Source organism: Rhopalosiphum padi, chromosome 4 (assembly GCF_020882245.1).
Source record: "Rhopalosiphum padi isolate XX-2018 chromosome 4, ASM2088224v1, whole genome shotgun sequence".
Taxonomy (NCBI): Eukaryota; Metazoa; Arthropoda; class Insecta; order Hemiptera; family Aphididae; genus Rhopalosiphum; species Rhopalosiphum padi.
In genome coordinates this window covers 44042526-44070213 of record NC_083600.1, presented here as the reverse complement: position 1 = coordinate 44070213, position 27688 = coordinate 44042526, and the positions used below count along the sequence as shown (strand labels likewise).

At 25.0% G+C, this 27688-nt stretch overlaps 1 protein-coding gene across 1 annotated transcript in view; it reads left to right on the top strand.

Moving 5' to 3' along the window:
• The window catches only part of LOC132930683 (protein amalgam-like), a 305488-nt gene that overhangs the window by 6265 nt on the left and 271535 nt on the right, over nucleotides 1-27688 (top strand). The window contains exon 2 of the mRNA XM_060996682.1: nucleotides 9903-10133. Coding sequence (XP_060852665.1) covers nucleotides 10064-10133 — 70 coding nt within the window. The 5' untranslated portion in view covers nucleotides 9903-10063. The remainder of the gene's footprint in view (nucleotides 1-9902; nucleotides 10134-27688) is intronic.

Below are 27688 nucleotides of genomic sequence, written 5' to 3'. Positions count from 1 at the left end.
CGATATACAACAAATACAGTTGACCCGGAATGCGCCGTTCAAATAAAAATCGCGCATTTGTGTTTACAAAAATCATTGATGTATATTATGACATATTAACATGTGAACTAAGTATAAAAAATTTGTTTTCATACTGTTTACTACGTACTACGTTAATGTATAAATCAGTGATTGACAAAGTATTATTTCCATTTTAATTCTGTATTTGTATTAATCACAATATTTAATCGGCCAAGTGTTAATTTCATTAAAAAATTATTCAAGTAGATAAATATACATTTTACGCTGTAAAAAAATTTACTATAAAAACGCCTCAGACTTGAATATTGGGTATCGAAAATGTTTAATTAATTTCTCAGAAATTACGAATCTACAGTTGACATTTGGTTTCTAAATCTTGACAGGGACAATATTACATTGACTATATGTCCAGTTAACGATAAACATAAGTATTTTTATAACTGTTTGATCGTACGAAGGGTTTTTATATTTTTTGAATCTATTACTTACATTTTCATAAAAATTACTTATTTATTCATTTTTTTTTTCTTTTTGATTGAACTTATATTCACTGACAAGGGTCTACTGATGTCAAATTACATTTTTACATAAATATTTACATTTATTTGATATGCATTACTTACAATTATTTTTAATAACGTTAAAAAAATAAATTATCATTAAATTTACTGTTTTTTGTTTATTATTCTTAAGTATATAGTTTACATAAATCTTATAATAAAAATATATAAATATTAAATGTGCATTTTAAAAACCTAATTTATACCTAATATTTATATTATATAAAAATGTACTATGTACCATATTGCGCATGTATTTTTGGCAAACGTTAATCAGCATTAAATAATAAAAAAAAAAATACTTGATATTTTCCATTTCCAGGAAAAATGTTTAAATTATAAATATTTTTTTAGGTTTTTCGTCATTATTTTGAAATTTATAGGTATCTTTGGTTTTTAAACTTAAATATAATATATCGCTGTTTATTATGAAGTATTACTATATTAACTGTATTGTAATAATTGGTAAACTAACATCATAAGTAATAATATTTAGCGTTACCTAAAATCGGTTAGAGTTAGAAAATCAAATACCTGTATCTGGCCTAAAAACATAATCTATATATATTTTGTTAAAAATGCAATTTAAAAATCTATTAAGCCATCTGTAAGTATAAACTGAGAAACAAAAAATAAATTATATATAATATATACAAATACTTACATTTATATTGGTAATTATTATTCTATCAGTTTGTAAAACCTTGTATGAACTAATAATACATATTAATTTTAAAAGGTCAAGTATAACAGATTAACTTGTGTAAAAACATCGTTAACATGCTTTTTTATTTAATGACATTACATTACGTCCGATCTGTATTGATATACTCATAAAATAGTAAAGCAATAGGTACCTATTATTGGATTGAGAGTAGAGCACTCATCTCCTTTTGCCTTGCTTACCGTTGCACGCATGACAGTGCTGCATTATTATCAGGATTTTAAACGCTATCATAAATCAACCCAGTCGAAAAAAAATCGATTTTGAGCGTAGTTCGTTTAAATAAAAATATAGTGTTTATTGGGGGTGATATAAAAATGTTAAGTCACTTGACATCAAGTTTAATTAAAGATATTGATCTAAATTTACTGAATATATATATATTATAATATAATAGATGCGTTAATTGTAAATTTTCTCATAATAGAACTTTAAGATGACAAATCAATTTTAAAACGCTATTATTGAACAAAACAGATTAAATTTTATGTATATAAATTGACTTTTATTCAACTTGAAATAAAGAAATTTGGTAAAATTTTAAAATCTCAGGAATAAGTAGTCATTTATTGAATCAAAACATAATAATTTATTTTGAATATCGTATAGATAAAATATTAAATCTATATTATAATATGAGATTAAAACAATTATTTCTCAATATGGGTAGTGGATACAATATGTATATTTTACCAAAATGTAAAAGACCTTATATTTAAACTTTGATATTTTATTTATTAAATATTATTTATTTTCTATCTCCATTGCATAATAGTCAAGGAATATTTTATTTTTCTTTGGACTAAATATAGTTTTCAGTTGTCACCAATCTTTCGGAAGATGATATTCTAATATGCCAAAAGCTTCTTGTCTTTTATATTTAATACTATAATTTAGTTTTATGAAATGTCTCCATAGTCATATTTGAATGTTTGTGTTTCAATTCTAGTTACAAGGTCGATGGAAAGTTTCAAACCATAAACTTATATACACAATATTTTAAAGTGTTGTGTCTACCGCTCACGAGAAAAAAATATAAGAACCGCAGAAAATTTAATTTAAAATAATTGTTGATAGTTAAGTCCAACCTCATTTCAAGATAAAAAAAAAAACTTAAAAATATATCATTATTTTTTACAACACAAGCCAAAACACACAGGTCTATGATATCAGCGTTTTTGTTGTCATTGTTTGTACCTAAATTATTTGTTTTTTCTTCCGGTTTAAAATCTGCAAGGTACATTCATCCATTATCGTGTTTTAATTTACCCTGACAAGAATATTCTGATACTTAGACAATGATAATTCCAAGACAACCATTTCGTCTTATTTCTGCTGTGCCACTTGAAATCTGTCCTAACATAATGTTAATATAGGTTAACAGTTTACAGAATTGATTCATTTGATTTTCGAATATCAAGTACCTACTACTCATCATACTATAGAACATACCATGTTTAATCGGATATAATTAAACTTAATCTTTTTTTTTCCATTTTTAACTATATTCAAGTAAGTAAAATTTATTAAGCTTTGAAATCGATTGAAACGATTAAAATAATTAGTGCATTCATCATCATGTATAAGTTGAGATATTAAAATTATCGAACACAAAGTGAACTTTAATAGGTACATTTTTAGTAATAAAATAAATATAATCGGTAATTAAACACCTGTAAAAATGCATTAATATAATTATTATGATACTTTCTCGTGGGTAGTAAATAGTGCTCATTTTAGCACAAAATTATGAGGATATATGAAAAGACCATTAAAAAATAAAAAAAAAAAACCAACAACAACAATTTACCTTCCTATGTATATTTACGTTTAAGTGTTGACCTGATTTTTCGAAATCTATTTTATTATTTTTACTTTTATTGTATTTTGTTTTACTATTTGTTGTAATCCACTTTTTTATGGTTAAAACGTCATTATTCGTCACGAGTTTGGTGGTACAAGGACCACAATGACGAGTGCACGCAATACGCCCCGTAGTCAGCGGTGGCGATGTATTGTGTGGGGTGAGAGGTGGTGGAGGGGGGGGGGGGGGGTAGGTGTAGGTATAATAATATGTTGAAAAAAAAAGTATAGAAAACAAAAACGAGCGGCCTTTTGACTTAACATTATACAAAAGGGCAGAAAAAGGGTATTTTATTGCATCCATCCATATAATAATGTAAAAAACGGTGGAAACGACGTTATTATTATTTCGTTACTAGCAGTGTGTAATGTGCGTCAGTTGTATTTTATCAGCAGTTTATGGAGCGCCTTTCCCATGTTAATATATGTTTGCTTTTTGATGCGATATTATTATTACTTCTCGTGCCTCTGCTTCCGCCGTTTTACTTATTCAGCAATAATGTCTCAATGCATTCGGTTGCACAGTACACCTTTTTTTGCTCGTACTCACGCACAATAATAATATTATTATGCGCACGTATTGCGCAGTGTATATTTTCCGTGTTATAAATTTTATAATAATATACCTATTTGCGGTTGCCTTAGTTGTACCGATGACCAAAATGCAATATTGTGTTGTAATATCGGAAATGACACGGTCGATATATTCAACACGGTTACACGACAAAATAAATTACACGATCTTTATAAAACCAATTATTTTTTACATACCAATATAGGTGTATAGTTTTAGTAATTATTTCAATTTATTCATTTTGAACGTTTTGATTTCATGTGATCGCAACTAATAATACCTAATATTGATGTGCCTGGGTGTTTGGAGGTCGAAATCAATTATAAAATAATATATTATGTTTAAAATATTAAATCATTAGTTTGAACAAGTATAAATATATATAACTAAAATTGTATTAAAAAGAAAATAGACATTTAAAATTTAAAACAAGTTAATCCATAATACAAAAACGTATCGATTTGTTATGACTTAGTATAGTTAATCATTAATATTATATAATATAATTACTTTAACGCCTCCAATATAAAAGCCTTTCTATAACACATTTTTGTACATTTATAAACAATAACGTTGCTTAGGAATTTATTTTACAAGTAAATAATTGATGAACATTACAAGACCACAAATTAAAATTACTCACGTTATTGATGTAATAGTTAAGTTGGCAAATATTTAAATTGTTTAATATAATATTATTATATCATCTCTGTGTCTATTTACTTAGTCATTCATTATTTGTTTTATTAGTGTAAAAGTTAGGTTAGTAAGGGTTTACATTGTTTATTGTAATATTATTATATCTCTAAGCTTATTTACATAGTCATATTCATATGATTTACAATAATTTCAAAATACATATTATATTAATGAATATTCTGCTTTAAAAGTTATGTACTCAGACAGACCATCAAACATCAATATGGTTCAGGATTTTCAGTCCGAGACATTAGGGCACTTTACTTAGATTCCTTTTTACGTGGGTACTTATCCAATTTTACTTTAAACAATGACGTCGAACCCAACCGTAAACAATATATGACACAGGAAACTACCTACTCAAGACGTCTTTATTCTAAGCTCGACAATAATCCTAACCTGTTAGCTAACCTGCAGATTCTCTTTCATAGTGTTTGGAGTAGACGATGAATTCAACAACTACTAAATACATTATACATACGTTTATAAAATAAAAATAAACATTAAGTGAGTATACACGATATACCTGAAAAATAAATTATAACTCAATAAGTTAGTTATTGTGTTAAGAAATAATTATTGTCGGCGAAATGAATTAAATGAAAAACCCAGTAATCTGTAGGAATAAGATACTTGTCTTACTACGTAAATATCCAATATTAAAGTTAAAATAAATTAAATTAAATGTATTGTAAACAATAGAAATATTTAATAGTCATGTTCATTTTATTGATGAAGTAATCTCGAATAAAGACATCAAGCACCAAGTAAAATGTGGAAAATATCATTATATGCCCCCCCCCCCCCATTTAGTTAAGGTTATTTTCAGTGGGAAAACCGGCTTCTGAATTCGTCTAGCTTTTACAGATTTACAATTTTATATTTATTAAGAAAAGATAATTTACTGCTTTAAATTACCTTAACGAAAATACATTTTCAAAATATGAGTACACTAATGTAAAATAACTATTCCATAATTGTATGTATTATCATAAGGGTGTATAGGCCACTATAATATTGGAAAAAAATATTCACTGTTTATTTGAAATATCTGTATATTATAATAATCATATTTTGTACAATATTTATTTTTCATTTTTCTTAACCACCACTTTGAACAATTTAATAAAACTATTGTATTTTCCAATCTTTTTTCGGTTTGAATTATTTTTTTCTAAAATTGTTTGAAATATATTTTTTTTTTAAACAAAAGAATTATTTAAATATTTATCGAGAATGCGGAAGAGTATGTATTTAAATTTTAAATTTTGTACGTAAAATCATGTTTTATATTATTTGCAACTCTTTGACACAAACATGAAACGACTATATACTTGGTTTCTTCAATTAGATGATTCACGACTTTATCTTAACGATCGAATAATCCACTGACAAAAGTATAAAAAAATAAAAATAAAAACACCGTACCACTTTTATTATTATTTTATTCAGCTTCGTAATTTTGAGGGAGTCATGCTCTAAATTTCGACCTCTATTTTTTTTGTATCCGTCGCTGGTCTGCATACAATAGAACACTGTTGTTTTATTACATGTCAAATAAAACATTGTCGATATGCAATCATTGCTTGAAAAAAAATAATATGTCTGTACAACATATTACGTACCTAAACATATAAAAGGCTGTGCAAGCCTAAATGTGATGTATCTAAATAAGTTTTGTATTTTGTTGAAATTAAGTTTTTTATTTATAATTTGCACGAGATTAACCCTCCCCCCTACCAGACCATAAATTAAACCGATTGAAAAAAATGAGGCTATAGGAAAAACAAATTAGCATTGGGTCTGAAATACTATTCCGATTGAAATGTTTTTCTTCCATTAAACATCTAAAACTATGCTCCTGCTGCATATATCTGTCAAATATTTGAACATGGATTTTCGAAATATTACAAACATTTAATTTTGGGAGAAAATATTTAGTTACAAACAGTTATAATTTGGACAAGAGTTAATTAACGAATTTCTTGGGGTTAACATATTTTTGGTTAAACCTTTATGGGTTTATGGTAGGTACGTATAAAATACCAGGTCAAATAATTTATTATTGTACTTATTGAAAATATTTTGATATAATATTTTATACGCACATTTATTAAAGCTATTCATTATATATTACACTAGTCTATATTATTCGCTTGAGTTATAAAATATTTAAAACATAAGTATTCGGTTTTAAATATTATTTTAATTTTAATTTGTAATTTATTATTTCACTAAATATTTGATATTTTTACACTGTTTCATAACAATTTGGGTTATTGTAATATAATATTTTGTGTATGTTATACAAATATTACGATTATTATTGTTGCCAAGTCATTAAACCTGAACTTGTAACTACTGTTATACGGAATTTAATAAAGTTACAATTTTCATCTTTTGGCCGTAAAAAATAAATATTTACTAAACCAATATAAATATATATTTAAAAATGCGGGCAAGTAGGTAACCGCTTTGCCGTACAGTTTTCGGTCTTGTCGGCGGTGTCGAGTATATCTTGTCGTTAAGTATACAATATACATATTATGTAAAATATATATATGTACTTTTAAAACGATATTTGCAATATATTCGGAATAAAATGTTTTTTTTTTCGATAAGCTTTTGGTGCGGACCGCATATTATTATACTCGTATTTAATATTTTTAGCCTGGTTATAGGTATACTAAACGTTTGAATTGTTTGCTATAATGGATGCTCTAAATTTAAATTAAATGATCATTGCGTACAAAACAATTTAATTAAATGAAATATTAAAATATTTTTTAATTTAATACTAACTTACCATAGAACTATGGGCATAAAAGTTAATAACAGTTTCAAGTTCTTGCGGACGATATTTTTGAATTACAACAAAATAATCAAAATCGATATTCTACGTTTAAGTATCTAATTCATTATCTAAACAAACTCAAGTGGACATATTTGCTAACCACCTGTTTAACACTTTCCAACTCCACTATAATATTATTTATCCAAGCCAATTCAAAGAAGTTGAAAACTATCTAAACATTCCTCATAAAACTCTATAAAATAAAAGAATTGTGCCTACCAGAAAATAAATTGAAGTTGAAAAATAATAATAATAAAACACATATCGTTATTAAATCTATAAATTTATTGGTCTACTCATACTCTAAAATTAGGATTGAGTTTTAGTAATTATTTTTATTGCTATGATAAAAATATTAAATTGTATTTATTTATTATTTGTCGTTTTAAATTTTAGAACGTTTATTAGTAAATCATTACTATTCTCCTATTATTCAACATTAATACATAAAAACAAAAATTGTATATTTCAGATTATAAAATAAAAATTAATATAATATATTCATTGCATTTCTATAACAATCCCAATATTTAACAAATATAAAGGTGAAAATCCAGTGATATGGTTTTTATTTTTTATTTAAATCATTGCGATTGGAAATTGATAGTAAAATTATTAAAAGTTTTATGAAATTTGTATTGTTAATGATTATAACATTATATTATGTCATAAGCTATAACTATAAAAATTACGACGTAAAGTCCATGGACGATTTAGGGTTGGCGAGAGAAGGTTGTTGCCCCCGGTTTGTAAAGGCAGTGGGGTGCCTCATAAATGGACGCTTGAAAATTTAGATATTTCATTTTTTTTTTAAATAATTATAAAAACTGGAATTTGAGGTTATAGTGGTTAAACTGATTACGCACCTATTTTAATACATTTTATTAGGAAAGTTGATGGATAAAAAAAATAAATATTAACGACTTTGATATCACTATAGTTATAGTATAAATACTACTGGTCTGTATAACCTACTGTAGTTTATGTTTCGTTATATTCTATCAATTTTGTGCTGTAATAATATGAAGTCGTTGAAAGTTTTTACGACAAATAGAAAAATATGTCATAGCATTTCAAAAGTTACTGCTTTTCTGTTAAATAAACAATGCTAATATATATATATATTATATATTTAAAGAAGTAATGTCACATTGCAGTTAAGAACAAAAACAACATAACCAAATAATTGAACTTTAAAAAATATAATAAGTATGTGATTTTATTATTTTCACATTGTTCTGTTATAGATATATTTTTATTTTTTATTTTTTAATACATTTTTTTAATCCGTTAACGGTTAATCTATATACACTATTGCACAATAAGGCCTATTAGAAATAAAATAGTTTTTGTTTTTACTGTAATTAATTGCATTAATACTATCATAATAATATAATACCTAGTGAATATTATACAAATAAAATATTATGTAAATGTAATACAATTAGTATTTTTTTAATTAAGACTTTCGATTCATACTTAAACAAAAAAAAAACTAAAAACATAATAATAGGTAAATATAATTTTAACGTACGTACTTTATGCTTACCTTCAAATAAGGATTCTTTAAAATTGAACTGACTGAATTTAACATTCTTCTGAAATAAATGTATCGAATTAAATCGAAATACTTCATGTTGCCACAATGTTACACTGAAAAATTAACAGTTACGTGTGTTATAAATTCTATACCTAATATTTTAAACACTAAACCTTCTTTAATTTTACAGAGTATAGTATTTCAATACGAAAAATTTAAAAACAACTCATTTTGTGCACATAAAACACCTTATACATTTTAGCTTATTACTGAATTTGAATGATATCTTTCAGCTATTTATAAGTAAATAGAAGTAAATATGTGGTTGATAATTGTTTTATTTATTTATTTATTTATGTTTAAAATACACTTATCGTAGAATTATAAAATATATAAAAGTACTAGTTATCTACTTAAAAGATTTTTTTCGTGATAATATTTTTTTATTTTATTTGAGAAAAAAGCCAATGATCTTTATTAGATACGTCAAGTAAGGCTTTGTATGAACTACTTTGATGGTCAAATTATTATATTATGATTCCGCAAAAGTAATCGTTTTTCATGGTTTTAATCATAATTGTATAGATACGGATACCGAGTGTTAATAACTCGTGTAACTGTTCGCCTAGGCGTATGATGATAGTGTGTATGTTATGAAAAATTTGAAAGCCATAACATGAATTATCACGTTTGATAAACGGTCTGATATGGTAAAATATAATTTATTTAAACATTTTTCGATGGTTGGCCGTAGATTTTCTATGTAATAAGAAAGATTGTTGAGGAAGACGAAAAATGACCTATTGACTCAATTTCTAATCGATGTTTTGATGAAACTTCTTTAACCAAAAAAGCGGTGACAAAAAAAAAAATATACAAAAAGTGTTTCAAAAGATATCATTTTAGGCAAATATATTTTTATAATTTAAAATGAGTCATTAACATATATCTCGATTTTTATCTAATTTAATAAAAGTTAAATGTTTGTATAAGTAATAAGTATTACCATAAAAAATAATTATAAATTAATTTTTGAAATATGTTTTAATTATATGTAAATTTTTCAGGTGATAAGAACGATACGAAGATGACAGTGATTTTAAAATAATCTTTCTTCTACTAAGTAAATTAATTTTTTTGAAAAATTAAAAAGTGCGATTGAAAACTTTTGAGTGGCATCTACAATATAGTTTTAAAAATTAAGTGAATTATTTTAATTTCAATTCAAATGTTAACTAAAATGCAATTAAAATTGATATCAATATGGTTGATGACGTTTCAATGGATCTCCAATTCAGGTAATTTAAGTCTTATTACATAATTTAGTAAATTTAATAACAAAATCAAATTTCAAAACCGCCATAATTTAGAAATTTTAATTGTTTAACTTAATATAATCGTTTGTTATGCATATTGCATACAATAAGCCTTTGGCGTTTTAAACTTACATTTTTGATATACACATAATTTAAATAATTAAATGTGTTTTATATTATGTTCATCATGCATAAAAATCAAAATATTTCTATATAACACAGCATTAGTATAGATATAATTCTTGTACGGTAAGTTAGTAAATCGGTTCTGTAATAAAAATAATGCACTGCATAAAACATCAAAGGTTCATCTCTTAAGCCAATCGTTTTGAATATTTCAGTATAGTCGTTTGAGATGTCGTAAAAAAGAAAAAGAAAAGAAAACCGTATTTATCCACCAAGTTTGTATTCAAAAGTTTTATGCGGTCAACGGTTTTTTTTTTTTTTTTTTGTCTCACTGGACCGGCACAATAAAAGATGTCCGCTTAGCAGTATACAAGAGAAAAACGTATTTTCTTGTTCGGCAGTTTTACTAATGGCGTTTGGAAACAAAGAAATTTCCCTAAAGGGCTTATGCGTCACGGTCGGTGAAATCCGTATTCATCTTATGCTTTTTTTCGTCACCCAATCTGTTTATCAATGCGAAATGAGTCCAAAATTGGTAACGTCGCTCAACGGGTGAGTGGGCGTCGGGGAAGAGAACAACCCGCTCGGGAGGGGTTAGAGGAGTAACGATTGAAAAGCAACCATATCCTATGGGACAAGGAAGAGCAAAATTGCATTTCTGTCCGGTCAATAAAACTTTACAACTTATTACTTCCGCAAAATCTATCCCATGTGAAATCGAAGGGAACAATCGACAATGAACTTAAAACACGTAGGCGAATAAAAAATCGAGAATAAAACCAGACCAGATTTCGGGGGATGATTTAAGACATTATTTCCAAGTGGCTAAGGTAAAGAAGTTTTTCCACTCTCTTCAAGTCAACTCTTAAATAGGATGTACGATGGGCGAATAGTTTTCTCTCTTAAATAGAGCTTTTATATTCTTTACATAACTTCAATTGTTTTCTTATCCCTTTGGATATTCAAAGACTTTACATTTTGTGACATTTATACTATAGAAATGATATTGATTGATGTATTTTTTTTTTTTTGAACATGCAGAGATTTTAAATGCATTTGATTAATTGTATAATATAATTTTAAATTAGTAAGGAATGGGTTTTATACTGTTGTTCCTTGATAAAATATTGTTTTTTTTTTCATTAAATCAATATTGTTTTAAAGTAAATAAAAGTATATTATTGTACTTTCATATTTTGAAAATGCAAGAAAATGTACAAAATTAAGAATAAAATGAGATTTTATGAAAACAAAATAGTTTATGATACTTCAAGTTTTCACTGAGATATGTTTTTGAATTAATTCGATCTGAGCAATATATTATACTTATAAAACCATTATTATTTTTTTTTTATAGTCGGATATACATAAATGTATTTTATTGGGATAATATTTGGGTTCAGACAATTCACTTTTCTAAATTTGAACTAATTATATATTCGTGACATTCTGGCTAAATAAATTATTAACATATATCGGATAAAAACATTAATATTGTATACTTTTATAATACATTTAATATAGATATTATATATTAATATAATATTACAGTCAGGCAAATACTTTTGAAGGGTTTATATGTTGTTTTTTTTTTATATTTATGCACGGGTAATTTATTAACCTTGTGAGTTCTGAAAAATTATTTTTATAAATGAAAATATTTTTCTATAGGTATTTTGTCCTCCATCAGGGATTCGTTATTATTTAATTGACGTTCTGTATTATTGTATATCATTACAAATGGTTTGAATCCAACGTGTATAATTAATTATAAAATAAGGTTTTGTGTTGTATTAATAACATTGGAATATGTCATATGTTACTTAAGGGATTTGGTTGCCCCCATTTAAAGATGAGCAATTACAACTGATTCTATCTATAATACAGACGATGAACATTGAATAAATCTATAAAATATTATAAAATATTAAGTGACTAAAGTTGATCGCAACATCTTATAATTAGCTTTATTTATACAGGCTGGTGGTTAAATAGAGCATGCTCACACTTTTTCTTCAAAAATACATTTATTCAAAATCCGATTTTTTTAAAAATTTTATTGAAAACCGTACTTTAAAAATGTTGACATTTTTTGTATTATACTTAAGGAGTGCTCAGTTTTTATACAATCTTTTATTTTTGAAATGACAACCTCTTTATTAAAAAATAAATTATTTAGCAGATAATTTTTCTAAAAATGTTATGTATCAAAGTTAAAATTCTAAAGAGTAGTTTTTGAATCATTTAACTTCGTGTACTAATGATAACAGGTTCATAATAATTTAAAAATTACGATGTGGGGCTATGGTGATTTGAACATTTTAGTAATCTATCAACGTTAATAATTTGTAAAAAGAGTTCAAGTATAATAAATATTATCGTATATTGGACATTAATAATACTATACTAATTTAATTTAATTAGAAATTACATAATTGTGTTTAGTGATCTACATCGTTTGATGTCGTACGGTTTTATGATGTACAATAAGCGAATACGAACAACTACAACAGAAAAAAAAGGTTGTGCGAATAGCTTACAATTTTCAGTTTGTCGTTGTAAATACATTTCATAATAGGTATTCACCAAGTGGCTTATAGGTATTATATAATATTAGATTTGTACCGTATAACGTGTTAAAGACATTCTATTGTTCTTTTAATTTATATAATTTAATATAAATTATAATTAAATAAAAAAATAGAGTCTACTTGTTAAATACTTTTACATTGTACGTAAAAATCTGAAATCCGTTAAACATAAACACATACTGTATGTTTGATGATGATAAAAACCTAATGGCCCCTCTATACAGAGTTTATGAAAAATAAAATAGCTCATCATTCTGTGTGTCCCTTTGTATTGTTGTAGTTTTAGTTTCTATTAGGTTATATGGCTTATTTTTCATCTGCGACAAAACGACCTACACCGGCTGATTTTATTGGCAAAACTTTTCGTATAACCTTACAGTTTTCTTGTAAGTATACGTATGAAATAAAGTAGGCGTGTAAGAGTCGCTTAAGAATTATTACTTCTGTTAGTTTTCTAGGAAATCAATAAACAAAACAACTTTTTCAGATAACTGCATATTTCGTATTATATACATAAATTTGCTTATACTTCAATACTATTAGCTCTGTGGTGCTTACCATAAATTATTCGTTTTAACCCATACCATTTTATTGATGCGAAATGTTATGTTTAAATACTATATGATATGATTTTAGCGCAGTATTGTGTATAGAACAGAAAAAAGATTCTTATCAAATATGCCTAATGTAAATTTAATAAAAAAATAACGAAGAATTGATTTATATAAATATTTTAAATTAAGTTTTAAGTATAATATTATTAATTATTTATATTTCATATTATAAACTATAGTAGGTATACTCCAACTAATAGAATTTTAAATTTCCACTAGGTAATAAAAATACCTCATACATTACCTGCGGAAATTTTACTATATTACATTTTATATAAACATTAAATTAATCCGTGTTACACCTCTCTACCATCTTAGTCCGGTAAATTTGAAAATTGTGACAATATATCACAAATCAATTTAAAATTGGTTTTTAGAATCTTGTGATTATTTTTTACGATAATTATGTATTCTTTGAATCTTCATATCAAGTCCGGAAGTTATGTTAAGTTGCTTTTCGAAACATTGGCATATTTTTTTAATCGATTGAATAAAATGAGTGGCTGACTTGAACATAAACATGTACTTATGGACATACAATATACTTAATATATTACATTACACTTTTAATTTTCTGACTAATAAATGGTAATTGTTCTATTATATATGTTTTATTCACTAAATAAGTAATAAAAAAATATATAAAAAAAAAAACAATTAGCTGAACCACAGATTTAAAATAATATATTATATATTATATTAATATAACATTCAAGTATTCAGCTGTTCTTCAATAACTGTCCTACAATTTGAAACTAATTTAATACAGTTTTTCCTTAATTTTTTACGTACGCTTACCAGCTTATTAATATTCAAACAAATTTACATTTATTCCCTTATCCTATCATTAGCTTAACGGGTTTTAAATCGTTATTTTTCAATAACTTACACGAAAATCGATGTAATTGATTTTAAAATTTAATATTCAATACAACAGAGTACAGGAGTAAAAATAAATAGATATCTTATTTGAATAATATTAAATACACAACTTATTTAATTTAAAATGGGCACATATTCTACACTAATCAATCACAATATTTGAATATATATTTACTCAAGTTCATTAATAAATTCATTGATACTTCAAGACGATATATATATTATTGTACAAACCTATATGCATGTGAGTTTTTGGGTTTTGTTAAAAAAAAATTATTTTAATAATACTAGGTAAGTACACCTAATTCACTTTTCAATACCAATCGTTATTTTTCAGAAAAGACAGATTGTTGTTATTATATTTTAATGCTATTGATAATATTAAAAGTAAATTATACGCACTGTGTTTGAATACTAACAAAAAAAAAAAAAAAAAAAACATTTATAAATCAATTGAGATGACTAATTATAATTCAATTATGTGGCAGATGTTTTAAAAAATTCAAATGAGTTTATACCACTCATTGTTTTATTGCTTTAAATATAAAACTTCACATTTCAATGAAAAGGTTTTTTTTTTATTATTATCATTTTAGATGAATTATATTTTAAACTATATGTGGTTCTGTGTTTTTTTTTTTGTTATGATTCAAAAAATGTCTAAATAAACTGATTATTTAAAACAAATTTGTCAAATTCTGAAAACACTGATAATTTATCAAGTTTGTAAACATATTAAAGCGGAAACATCAGTATCCAAACACAAGATATGAAAACGAATGAGTTGTCCGCAGTACATTTAGTCGAGAGCGCATAATATGATATGATACCATTGTATCATGTAACATGGCTCTTAGACATTATCAATCATTTTTTTTTAACCAGTCAATATTTACTTGGAAGCCTGACCTTTTGATATTCGTAATATTAATAACTCGGGCGCCACATAGCTGGTGACATTTTATGTAGTCTGCTCTTTTTAAAATAAAAAAAACTCACTTGTTTTTTTTTTTTTTTGGCACGTTTAATGCGTTCGTAAAATAAATTGTCAGACCGAATTTCATCGAAAATGTCCAAAAGATACAAAATTCTCGGAATATAATAAACGTTAGTAAATATGTCAAAAAGGCTAAATGTGATTTAGAAAAAAGAATCTAAAAAGTACTCAGATTTGTCTTTTTTATTATTAGTTTTATAACTTTTCTCCGAGGCAAACGTATAACAATACTATGAAACACGCGATGAATATAAATACACAAGAGTACATAGTTATTTGGGTAAATATTGAAATTTATAATATCTTAAAACAATCTCAATATGGATTTCTATTATATTATAAATAAAATAGATACCTAACTATAAAACCAATAAAAACAAATGTATACTATCAAAACATAACTGTTAGGCTAATATGGGTTTTTAGTCGACTTAACTTGTGAAATTTTTGTATTTGCAATTCTCACTATAATGATTGATACAGTTTTTTATCGAGTTAAGAGTTGGCACTTCTTATCGGTGTGTTACGTGTCTTGTTATGGGATTTTCACTCGTCACTTGTACATTCATAAGTTGTATGCTATTTTTTTCTCTAAAATATGACAATATTTTATGTGATTTAGCGACACACCTACCGTTAAATGTGTCAATTCGTTCAATTTCATCAATTGGTTCACCAATCAAAAAAATAAAACTTATATGACTGTATATACTGTACACTTTTCAAGATATTTTCTCGTTATGCTTAAATTTTAGTCGCAGTTTCACCATAACGTTCTATAATGCCATCATGGCACAGAGTAATAAAATCAATGTAATTAGAAACTATAAATAGTAAGTTTTGGATTAAGCCGTGCATTGCATTCGAACAACCATATTTCTAACGCAGTCAAATGAAATGAACAAACTTGTCCTCGACATGTTGGGTATGAGGCGAGTAAAATACGAGTTCTAACAAGTTTAAAGTCATGTGTAGTAGGTGTACCATACCTACAACAATTAAATTCTACATGCCCGTTCAAAACCATTCAGCCATTCATAAATGCAATTTGTAAATGTTATATCGCGCCACCCTTACGTCCATAAACTTGTATTTGTTCTTAAAGTTCTAAATCAATTCAATTTATTAGGAATTGTAAACATGAACAAGTTTCGAATATTTTATAGTAAGTAATAATTTTCTATTGATTATTTCGTAAATTATTGTTTTGTAGATCAAAATCAATTTTAAAAATCTTCAAATCCTTACACTGATAATAATAAAATTAGTTTTCAAAATATTATAAAATCATCTAACTTCTTACCAGCATATAATATTTAATTTTTTTAACAGCGATCAGGGATGCTATTCAGAAACTCGTACGAATGAAATCCGTTTACGAGCGATTCACATGATTCGTTTTCGTATACGAACGAAAAATAGTATTGGCAAAAACATTTATATTCATAAACGAATCCGTGTTCACTATATATGATCCGGATGAAATACCGGGAATGATGGCCACACGATGAACAGCGGCAACATCGCAAATTTATATTTTCATCACGAAAAATTAAACTACCTATTTATTTTGTTATACGTAGTATTTCACGTGCGTTTTAATAAAATCATTGCAAACGGATTTTGTTTTCTAAAAATTTAAATTTTGAAATAAAATATCGATCGAAAAAATAAATAAAACTAAGTCGGTTACAAACGATCAAGGATTCTATGAATGATATTTTTTTTTAATTATGGCGAATTGTCAAAGGGAAAATATTCATCAATTTTTAGTTTTTTACCCTAGCCATAGTATGCAACAGTGCGAAGAATTATTGAGGCTATTAGATTCAATGCTGTACCCTATGAAAGACAGACAGTTCTGGTGCCGAATAAGTTGATTATTTAATTTCAATTTAAAATATTTAGGTAATTTTCAAATACCCATTTGTTCATATCGTTGTACACTCATTGTATAGATAATCCATGAATATAATAGTTATTTCATTAATATAAATTTGTTTCAATCCTTTATAATAGATATGTATACCTAGGTATGTAATTTATTTAGAAAAACATTTTTAAAATGTATACATTTAGGTATAGGATTTTTCATGTTTACGAGTACCTATTTCTATTTTTTTTTTTTTTAATTTATATTGAACAATTAATATATTAATATTACGTTAAATTTATTATAAACAGTACGAAAAAATGAATTAATTGCTTTGTGATTATGTCCACTATCGTTATTTTTTATTCAAAAATCAAAGTGAGAAAAGATAAATATAAAGTTGTTCATAATATAATGTTTATGAAAATAGTATACATACCTATTATATTAATTTTATTATTATATTATTTAGTAGGAACATAAAATGCGAATTACAATGTACAAACAATCCGCCTTCGACATACCGAATGAACATAATGTATAATATTATCTTATGTGGAATAACAGGTACCGCATACAGAAATCAATATTTACATACAGAAAACCATCTGAAAGAATCATATGAAACATTTTAACACAATCGAACATATTCGTGTACGGGTGAAAAAAAAATGAGAATACGACATTTTAAAAACATATTATTATGAAAACTCGCGGGGGAAATGGACATTTATTTTTTTGTTTTATTCGTGTAAGTTTCGCATAGAAAATAGTCCCTCAAGTAGTTTTTCAATATTACATTTTAGAATTACATAAGTATAAGTAGACAGTAAAAATAGCAAAACGAAAATAATAAAAGGGAATTTAAGGAACCTCAATTATTGCGAAAGAAAATGTATAGTATGTTTGAGTAAAACCTGTAAATAATAGTAGTATATAGCTATATTTCTTGTACTTATATAATCAGAGATCATTCAATTACAGTAATGAGTTAAAACTGTCTAGACTCTAGACTCAAGATAATATCTGTAATCGCTTTTATCGTAAATATAATGAAAACGCTACATACTTCACACTATATGAACATCAAATAATTATTGAAGGTGTATCTCTTTTTGATATCATGTGAATCCAAAAATCACGTGGAAAATGCGTTTGGAGAACTTACTTACTAATAGATTACATATTTTACTTATTTACAAATTATGATTAGAAAACATACGTATTATCGCTTAATCTTATAATGCTAATGAAAATATAAATTATTTAAAAGGTATAAGTCTACAAAATATATAAAATAAAGTTCATGATTATTTTAATTTATATCTATAAAATAATATGACGATACATAATACCTTTTGAGAATAAAAATAAATTACTTTTCGCATTTTTGGATTTCGTGACAATGTCTAATTCGTTATTTTTTCTCACTATTTTTTTCACCCACAATTTTATGGCTTAGAATCAAATGTATATATATTTTTTTTTTTAATCAGCCGTATTAAGTATATAATATTATACGTATTATTTGTTCAATATCTTATAAAACTAATTTATTGAAATAATTTGAAAATTTAAGTTTTAGCATATAATTATTATTATCCATGTGATTACTGACGGTGTATGACTTAAATACTTCGAATTTATGTAGCAGAATAGTTTAGTAATAATATGCAATACACACTATACAGACGTCGTTGTTTTAATACAAAATGTAATTTGTAATATGTTTTTAGTTTTAATTACACTTACATTTTAAATTTATAAATACTTATACTTGTATTTATTTTATCATATATTTTAGAAGTAAAAACAGGTAGTAATATATATTTATATTAATAAAAATATCTGATATATTACGTAAATATTTATACGTGATTAATGATTATTTGTTTTAAAAAAAAGTTCTGTATAGATAATTTTATCAATATTCCGATTTTAATATGTTTATTCAACTTTTTAATGGACTTTTTAATATTGTGTAACGATGTTTTAATTTTATATTGATGTATAAACAATGATATTGTTTATATTTTTGATATTTTGTACTCAAACAAATACATTTTTTTTTCTACCTGGATATTTATTTTTTCGACTTCTTGTATAAACCCATATTCTAAACCGTAGGATATTAGTTTAAATATGTTAGAAAAAAAGAAACAGGATTTATTTATATTTATGTGCATGAAAATGTGTTATATGGTTACCTAGATAAGCACAGGTATTATGACAAAAGGGTGTGGAAAGTCCTAACACACGTGTATAACAAAAGCTTATAATGGCTTAAGTTAAAACTCTGATTTAGTTTTTTTTTTTCAAATAATCTTCAATGAAATACGTAGTATATAATATTAGATTAAAAAAATCTTTTATTATTATTATTTTAAACTCTTAAATTGATTTTGATGAATCTTGGCAAATCTTAGCTAATAATAATTTTGATAATATTATATTCTATATTTTTTATATATTTTATTTTTTATGAGTAATTTTTATTATAATAATATTATACAACATAAATGTTACATTATCACATATTGTTACATATTTTAGATACTACTTTAATTGTTTATATTATACTAATAGTTACATAATATTTTATTATATAGACGAAGAAAATATTAAAATATAAGACTTCTGTGCAATAGCATTAAACTTGTATAAATTTATACACGTACCTTATCATATAGAATTAAAAAGTCAAATGGGTAAATTATTATGTCCAATATTTAAACGTAGAATTTCATTTAATTTTAATGATGTTCCCTATTTTTCGATAACAAAAAATTATAAAAACTATCTTAAAATGGTAAAATCAGAATATAAATGTATAATTTATGAAAAGCTATGAACGTGAATATAGTGATCAAATTAGGTAATTGTGAAAAACGATATTTATTTAATATTTGTATTAAGATGTTTAAAGTAATTGGGAGAATTTTAGTAGGTTGTTTAAAACTATGACTCGAACGTTATACACAAGATAACATGTTTTTGGTTTTAGTATAATTATTTCTTCTATATTTTTATTTTTTTTTCAAGCATCACAAAAATAATCTTTTTATAATAACAAGTGTTATACATTTTTGTGTACCCATAAATGTTAGTGGTTTATGGTTTATATTTATTTTTATGTATATTAATGATTAACTTTAATTATAGGATATTTGTTTTGTAGTTTGATTTTAATTACATTCGAAATAGTAGTACCTATTTTAACGTATTCACTGAATATTTTGACAAAACGTGAAATAATTTTACGGGCAAACCGTTAAGCATTACAACAGTCTACTACTTTAGAAATTATTTATGTATAATCTATGCGAAATCGTAACGATAAATGTATAATAACAGCATCACACTCTCGTCGTGTTTGTCGTCCTATTGCATTAAATGTACACGAGTAGACAATAATATATTATAGTATATTATGAAATGCGTACTCATCAATACCTCACTCCAGCTATAAGTTTTAAATTTTGCTAACCATTTAAATACTCTACGAAAAAATGATAATATTTATCTTTAAATAAATTACAATAAAATTAAGTATTTACATATTTGTATACGATATTCAAACCCAGATTATCTAAGATTATATTAAATTGTTTAAAAATTCAGTTTAAATTTTTATTTTAACAATCATTTGTGATGCAGTTATTAAAGATATTTGTCAGTACATTAACTATTATATTAAAACAATATTATTTATGACACTTATGGTGTATAAGATGATAAAACATAAATATTGTACATATTTTTGATATTGTTTGCTCAAAAATTAAATGCCTATTGATTTAACCGTTTAAATTATTTTCGTTATTTTTCTTTAAGAAAATATTTATTCATGTGAAAATATAACACTGTAGACAAATAAAAATTGTATTTTACTTTATTTTTGTTGATTTAAAAATACATTTAAACGACACAGAATTGTAAATTATGAATTCAAGCACATCAGTTATTAACAAAATATTGACTGATATTAAATAACCGGAATCATCTTAGTATAATAATTCATCATAATTTTCAAATGTGTAATAAGAATAAAAGATTCATTTTTATTTTTTATAAATATAATCAATACGATATGACGATTAAATTAGTAGCAATAAACAATCGCCTTATGTATGTATTTTATACTACTAATTTTTTTACTAATACTCAAATCAGTTTCAAAATGTAGTACATTAATGAAAACAACATTTTTATTACTTAATTGCATTTATATTTAGTATAGATACGTGATTATAATAATTTAAATAACATTTTTTTTAACATAAATGCCAGTTATAGTGGTTATATTAGATTTTTGAACACTTAATATTTAATATAAAGTTATTACAAATATAATATACATTAAATATGAATAACACATTTATTGGTAAACGTGTTTTGTAAAACTAAATTGATTATCCTTTAAATTTTATGTCATAATCTATCACTGTCTCAATAGTTATTACTTTCCATTTTTCTTTTTTATCTGAACACATTTTTGATTGGTGGATTAAATTAATAATATCGATCAATATAATTATGATGTGTATACAATTTAATTTATTCTAAAAGTGTATAAATAATCAACATCGATATTATTTAACTTAAGACAAACATTTTTAATTAAAGAATCGTAAAATATAATTAAATTCGATTAAAGTGCCCATATAAATATATAAAATAATACTAAATGCAAATCAATATTGCGGTGGATATAAAAACCGACAGTTATCCGGTTTATGGGATGAAAGTGATATGCTGAGAGAATATAAATAAAATTCAATAAATCACCAAAAGTAGTAGAAACTTGATTGGTTGTTATTTTGAAAATGTCATGATTTATAACGGGCTGGTAGGGTATTTCCGATTTGGGTCGCGATGGTTACAAGTAAACGGATACGAGGTACGAATAAATAGGACCCAGGATCTCCCATAGGTAAACACCTTTAAGCGTGCCAAAACTTATAAGTTATAACCATTATTATGCTAGTTTTATATATATATGTTACGCTGTAGTTACTTATTTTTTTTTTTGTTTTTTAGACGAGTAATTTATAGATCAACTTTATATTGCAACTAACAGGTGTGCAATTTTTGGAAATCAGAAATCCAAAGTTATTTTAAATTTTTACGATTTCTAAATTTTTAGATAGGTGTAATTGATTACACAACAACATAATAAACGGTGAAATTAAATATCTCCAATTGTCAAAACATGTTATTTAACATGACATTCAATATTTATTATAATAAATAAGTTTTATTACCTATACATTTCAAACGTAGGAGATGATTTTTACTTTATAAAAAAAAATATGTTAAATTGTAAATTATAAATAAAATGATTATTCATGTATGACGGACACTGATCATAAATAATCGTAATTAAATTTAAGTCATTTGATTTTCAACTTTTCAAGTGACTTAATATTTATAAAGTACGAGACAAAACAAGTCAAACAAAATGAGTTAGGCTTTATTCTTGTGATGGAAATATGTTTATTATAATAATATATTATATGTGGTCTCTTCAGAATATTTAGTATAAACATGATCTTGTTCCATTTTAAAATATTTAAATTATTCCACAAGCATGAATAAATAACATTATGATAATAAGATAAAAGTCTACAGATACAAAATCACTGCTATTCACGTATTAAGGAATAAAGTATAGGGTGCTTTGAATTATCAAAAATCTGAAGTCTTAAATTATATATTGTGTTAATCTAGATGGTTTTTATATCAACGAACAATGTAGTACAAAGAAAAACAAAGCTCATGTCCTTAATAAGCTCGATATATCTGAAAAATCAAGAAGAATCATTTAACTTTGACTTTAAATATTATATTTTTTTATAATGAATAAAAACTTTTAAAAAGTATTAGTCGAATATGTTGTAGAGATATAGGTATTCAGAAACTCATAAAAGTTTTAAGTTAGTAATAAAAGCACGTGTAGAGTATAATAAACTTTTGGTTTTAGAGTGCTATAATATTATATTTAAATTTTTAATGTTAAATACTATAATGCTACTACAAAAACTATTAGTACCTTTTATAATGTTAACTTCACCTATCTTCCTTACATATAAAATGTGAAGTATCTCACATCTTTTGGATCTAAAAGACAAAAACTAAATATTTAATTAATTCAATGATATTAATAAAACAATACAATATTATATAACATTACAGAAAATGCATTTATTACCACTGTAAGACTACTTCTATCACTAACGTATCCATTGAATAATATATATTACTTTATCGGATTTGAGATAGGCATGATATTTATTTATAATTTTTTTTTTTTTTTTCTTTGGTAAATATATCTATAAATCTACAATATAATATCGGTAACCATAGCGACGAGCATGTATATAAGGTACTCGTATTTCTAAATAATTATAAAACACGGGTAATACATTTCATGATACTAGATCAATATTACGTTATGTTTTATCCTACTATCTCTAGATTTATTTCGTTATTACCTACATAAAAACGTTGTGCGTATTACATTATTTATATGTTAGTACCTATACGACGCTAAATCAATCTAATCAACAGAACTGTTAATTATTACGACACAATTAGATTAATACGGTTAATTAACTAATTGCATATTATATCATACATTTTGCACATTTGTATGATTTTATAAGTGAAAAAACCATAGAACTATGTAGTGTAGGTGCTTACTTCACTTAAAATTTTATCGATTTAATTTACTTAATTATTTGAACCAAAATCGTGGCCTCTTTTTAAGATTTATGGTTTTACGCGCAAAGTTATCCAGTTTATAGAATATTTAACATCCACGCAAAGTTATTAACTAATTATATAATAATAACAATGATAATAATAATAATAATTTATTCAAGTGGATAAAAACGAGAAAGAGCCCAATAGTTCAGATAAGATACTTCAAAATTAGAAACTATACTTGGAAATATAATATAACAAATACCATTAAATTGAAGAAAATATAGTTATAACAATAATAATATATTTAATTATAATATCCTTATTTAGGTATATGTTTAAAATCACCAGTGAATATGAAAAAAAATCTATATTTGCAGGAAGTCTATTATATAAAGACATATTCTATTAAAATTGGAGAGTTTTCAAATAATTTGTGCTGTATATTTTATGTAAAGCAAGAAAGTAGAGCGATTATTATAATCAAAAATTTCGAATAAAAAGTCACAATTTAATAGACAGGGAGCGTCAATGTTAACATTAATTAATTTAAAAATAAAAATATTATCAGTTAATTCATATCTAAAAGTACGGATATTTATAACTGACCTAATTTCTGTATAATCGTAATAATTATCAATTATAGTTCGGTCGAAGGCTATACGTTTGAGAAAACAGTTTTTAACGCATCAAATAAAATCAATATAGGTGTTAGGATATGAACTCATATAAATTATGATTAATGTTGTCATGATTTTCTTTAGTATTTCATGAACATGAATGAGCTTTATTTTTCCTCAATTATTGTACAGGGTTTTGAGTTCTTTGTCAAACCAGTAAAGGAAATTATGCGTATTATTATAGTTTTTAATGGGACAAATGCGGTTAAGACTTCTAATAGCGCTTCACAAAAATAAAATAGCTACTGCTTTAATATTAAGATTTTTTAAAGTGTTTAACCAATTAAAATAATTAAAAAATGAGTCTGTTTTGTCATAATCAGCTTTGTTCTAATTGAATGTGGTTTGGTCATTTTTGAGATTAGGCGTATGAACAATTATATGTTACAGCATAATTTCTATGCCCAAGACAACGATATACAATGTAGCTATTACAAGTGAATTGAATTACATTATATATACATTTTTTAATTAAAAAAAATTCTAAGTTATTTCAATGTAATAATAATAATAATAATTTAACTTTCATAGTCGAATATCAATGTGTTATAACTTCCCCATACTTGACTGTATATTATGATTATCATTGATATAATGTAGACGATGAAATTATAATTGATTGTTATGTTATGTGATTATATAAGACATAGGATATACCCATAATTTACTAAAGTTCTTTACAGAATGTTGATACTTATAGTTTTCAAGATTTTCTTGAGACAATTTTGACAGTTTATATCCCCGTTTTCCTCATTTTTTTTTTCGTTTTCCTCGATAATTTCAGATTTTTATTATATAAAATAGCCGCACACACTATAGTAAAATAATATATATCGCTCCATTCAGAATCTGAAAATCTAAAACTGAAAAGCATTTGACAGCCAAAACCAAATCAATATTTCTAGACTTCTAGTAGATTAAAATCAAAACAAATATTTCTAAATAATTATACGATTTGAAAATTTACGTATTTCTAAAAATACTGTTTAATATTTTGTCAATATAGATAAATAAACTTGACCATAATTTGTAGGTAAAATTCATTAAAAACTGTTGAAAATTATTTGTGATTAATTAGATCAAATATATAATAATACACAGGTAGTTATACGAGTATGTATGTATTATTTGTTTTGTAATCAAATGTAAAAAACGATATTAAAATAATTGAAATAAAAAATTCCCAATTACTAAAATTATGTTTCTTGTTTCAACTAAAATACTAGATAACTATTTTTGAATAAGTGTTTTTCCAATTTTCGCTTTATTCTTTATTTGTTTGTGTTATGTACATGTTATATCATATTCGATTCAATCGTTTTATATACTACAAATTATGTTTGAGTATACATTTTTTTTTTTCTCATAAATGTTTTTCGAACCACAATACAATAATGGCGGAAACATGTGATAGTATAGTAATTAGTGAAAAGGCATTAAAGGCTTTCGTTTGACAAGCCGAATCATTTGCTCACGCTATGCGATACATGCGCACACACCGTCGGAATGTGGTTTTCGGATTGTCAGGTTACCCATATCACGCCCTGTGATGTGACGGTAGCGTAATGTGAATTGAGGTAGACAGAGTGAGAGAGATGCAAATGTTGTGCAGGATAGAGTGATAGAAAGGGTTTTCTGCTGTACTAATCCACATAGGAGTGTATACGCACACATGCTCTCACAACACTAAATGTGTATTGTGTGTACACGCATACACAATAATATGTATATATACTTATACGTATATGCCATTTCCGGTTGACGATAACTCTGTTCCACGTATTTGATGTGTATGTGTGTGTGTGTGTTTGTGTATACCTTACACACACACACATCACGAGTGTTAATTGAACGAACAATTATCAGGTGTTGTTCATGTTCGAACTGTTGTCGGATAAACAGGGACGAACGTTTAACATACTATCTCACCGGAGATGCAGCTAGTCGGAGGAGAATGATACTATTATAACACCACTTTAACGAAACAGTGTGTAAATGTTTGGTATTTTATAATTTCTCTAAATCGTTGATATCGAAGATAATTACTTTTCGGTTTCAAAATCTATTTCTAAAAATGAAACTTTGATTTATAATTATAAAATTTATAATATAACAAACTAGTCTATATTAGCTTTTAATTAAATTATTCTTTCATTAGTTTATATTTATATTTATATATTATATATTTTATATACTATTATTATTGTTTTTAAAATATACATTAATTATAACGTGAATTTAATACTATGACAAATATAACTAACATTAGCTACACCTTCTGATGGAATAGTGCAAGTATAAAGAGGAACTCAAGATATAACGCTAAATATCCAATATCTTAGATACAGTACTAGAACTGGAACCTGAAAACAATAAAAACATTTTATTATCCATAAGAAAAACCATTTTTTTATTTTTAAAAGAGGTATACAATCTGTACCCTGTTGTATACAATAAGAATATGATGTGCTATTTTACAGTGATGTTGAAATACTTGTCAGAAGAAGCCACCCAGTAGTGACACAAAGAAAAACATAATTACATAATGCAATTTAAAAGAAATAAACTAGTTAAAAGTGTACATAACGCGTGGCCTATGCAGACGAAGCATATATTTTTAGGTCAATAAAAAAATTATACTTACTATATTTTATATATTATATGTAAATGATATATTCGCTATATAATGTATTCATCACGATAAAATTAATTTAATATGTATTTTCTTTGTAAATAAACCAAACAGAATCTCATAATAATACGATAAAAATAATAACAATCGTATTCAAAAAATAATAATATAATAACATAACATAATTTAAACGTATTCGTTTTTATTTGTAAATGTAGTAACTATGACATACACTTTACAATAGTTAACCATCATAATTTTGTATATGATATTTTTATGTTATGATATCCATTCGTTTATGTATTTACTACCTATTTATACAAGATTGTCATTTATTGGTTAAAGTGCAATTAAATTTAAACGATATAACGATTACATAGACGTTTTACTTTGGTCACAAGGTTATAAAATAGCATACCAATAGTAATAAAAACAGT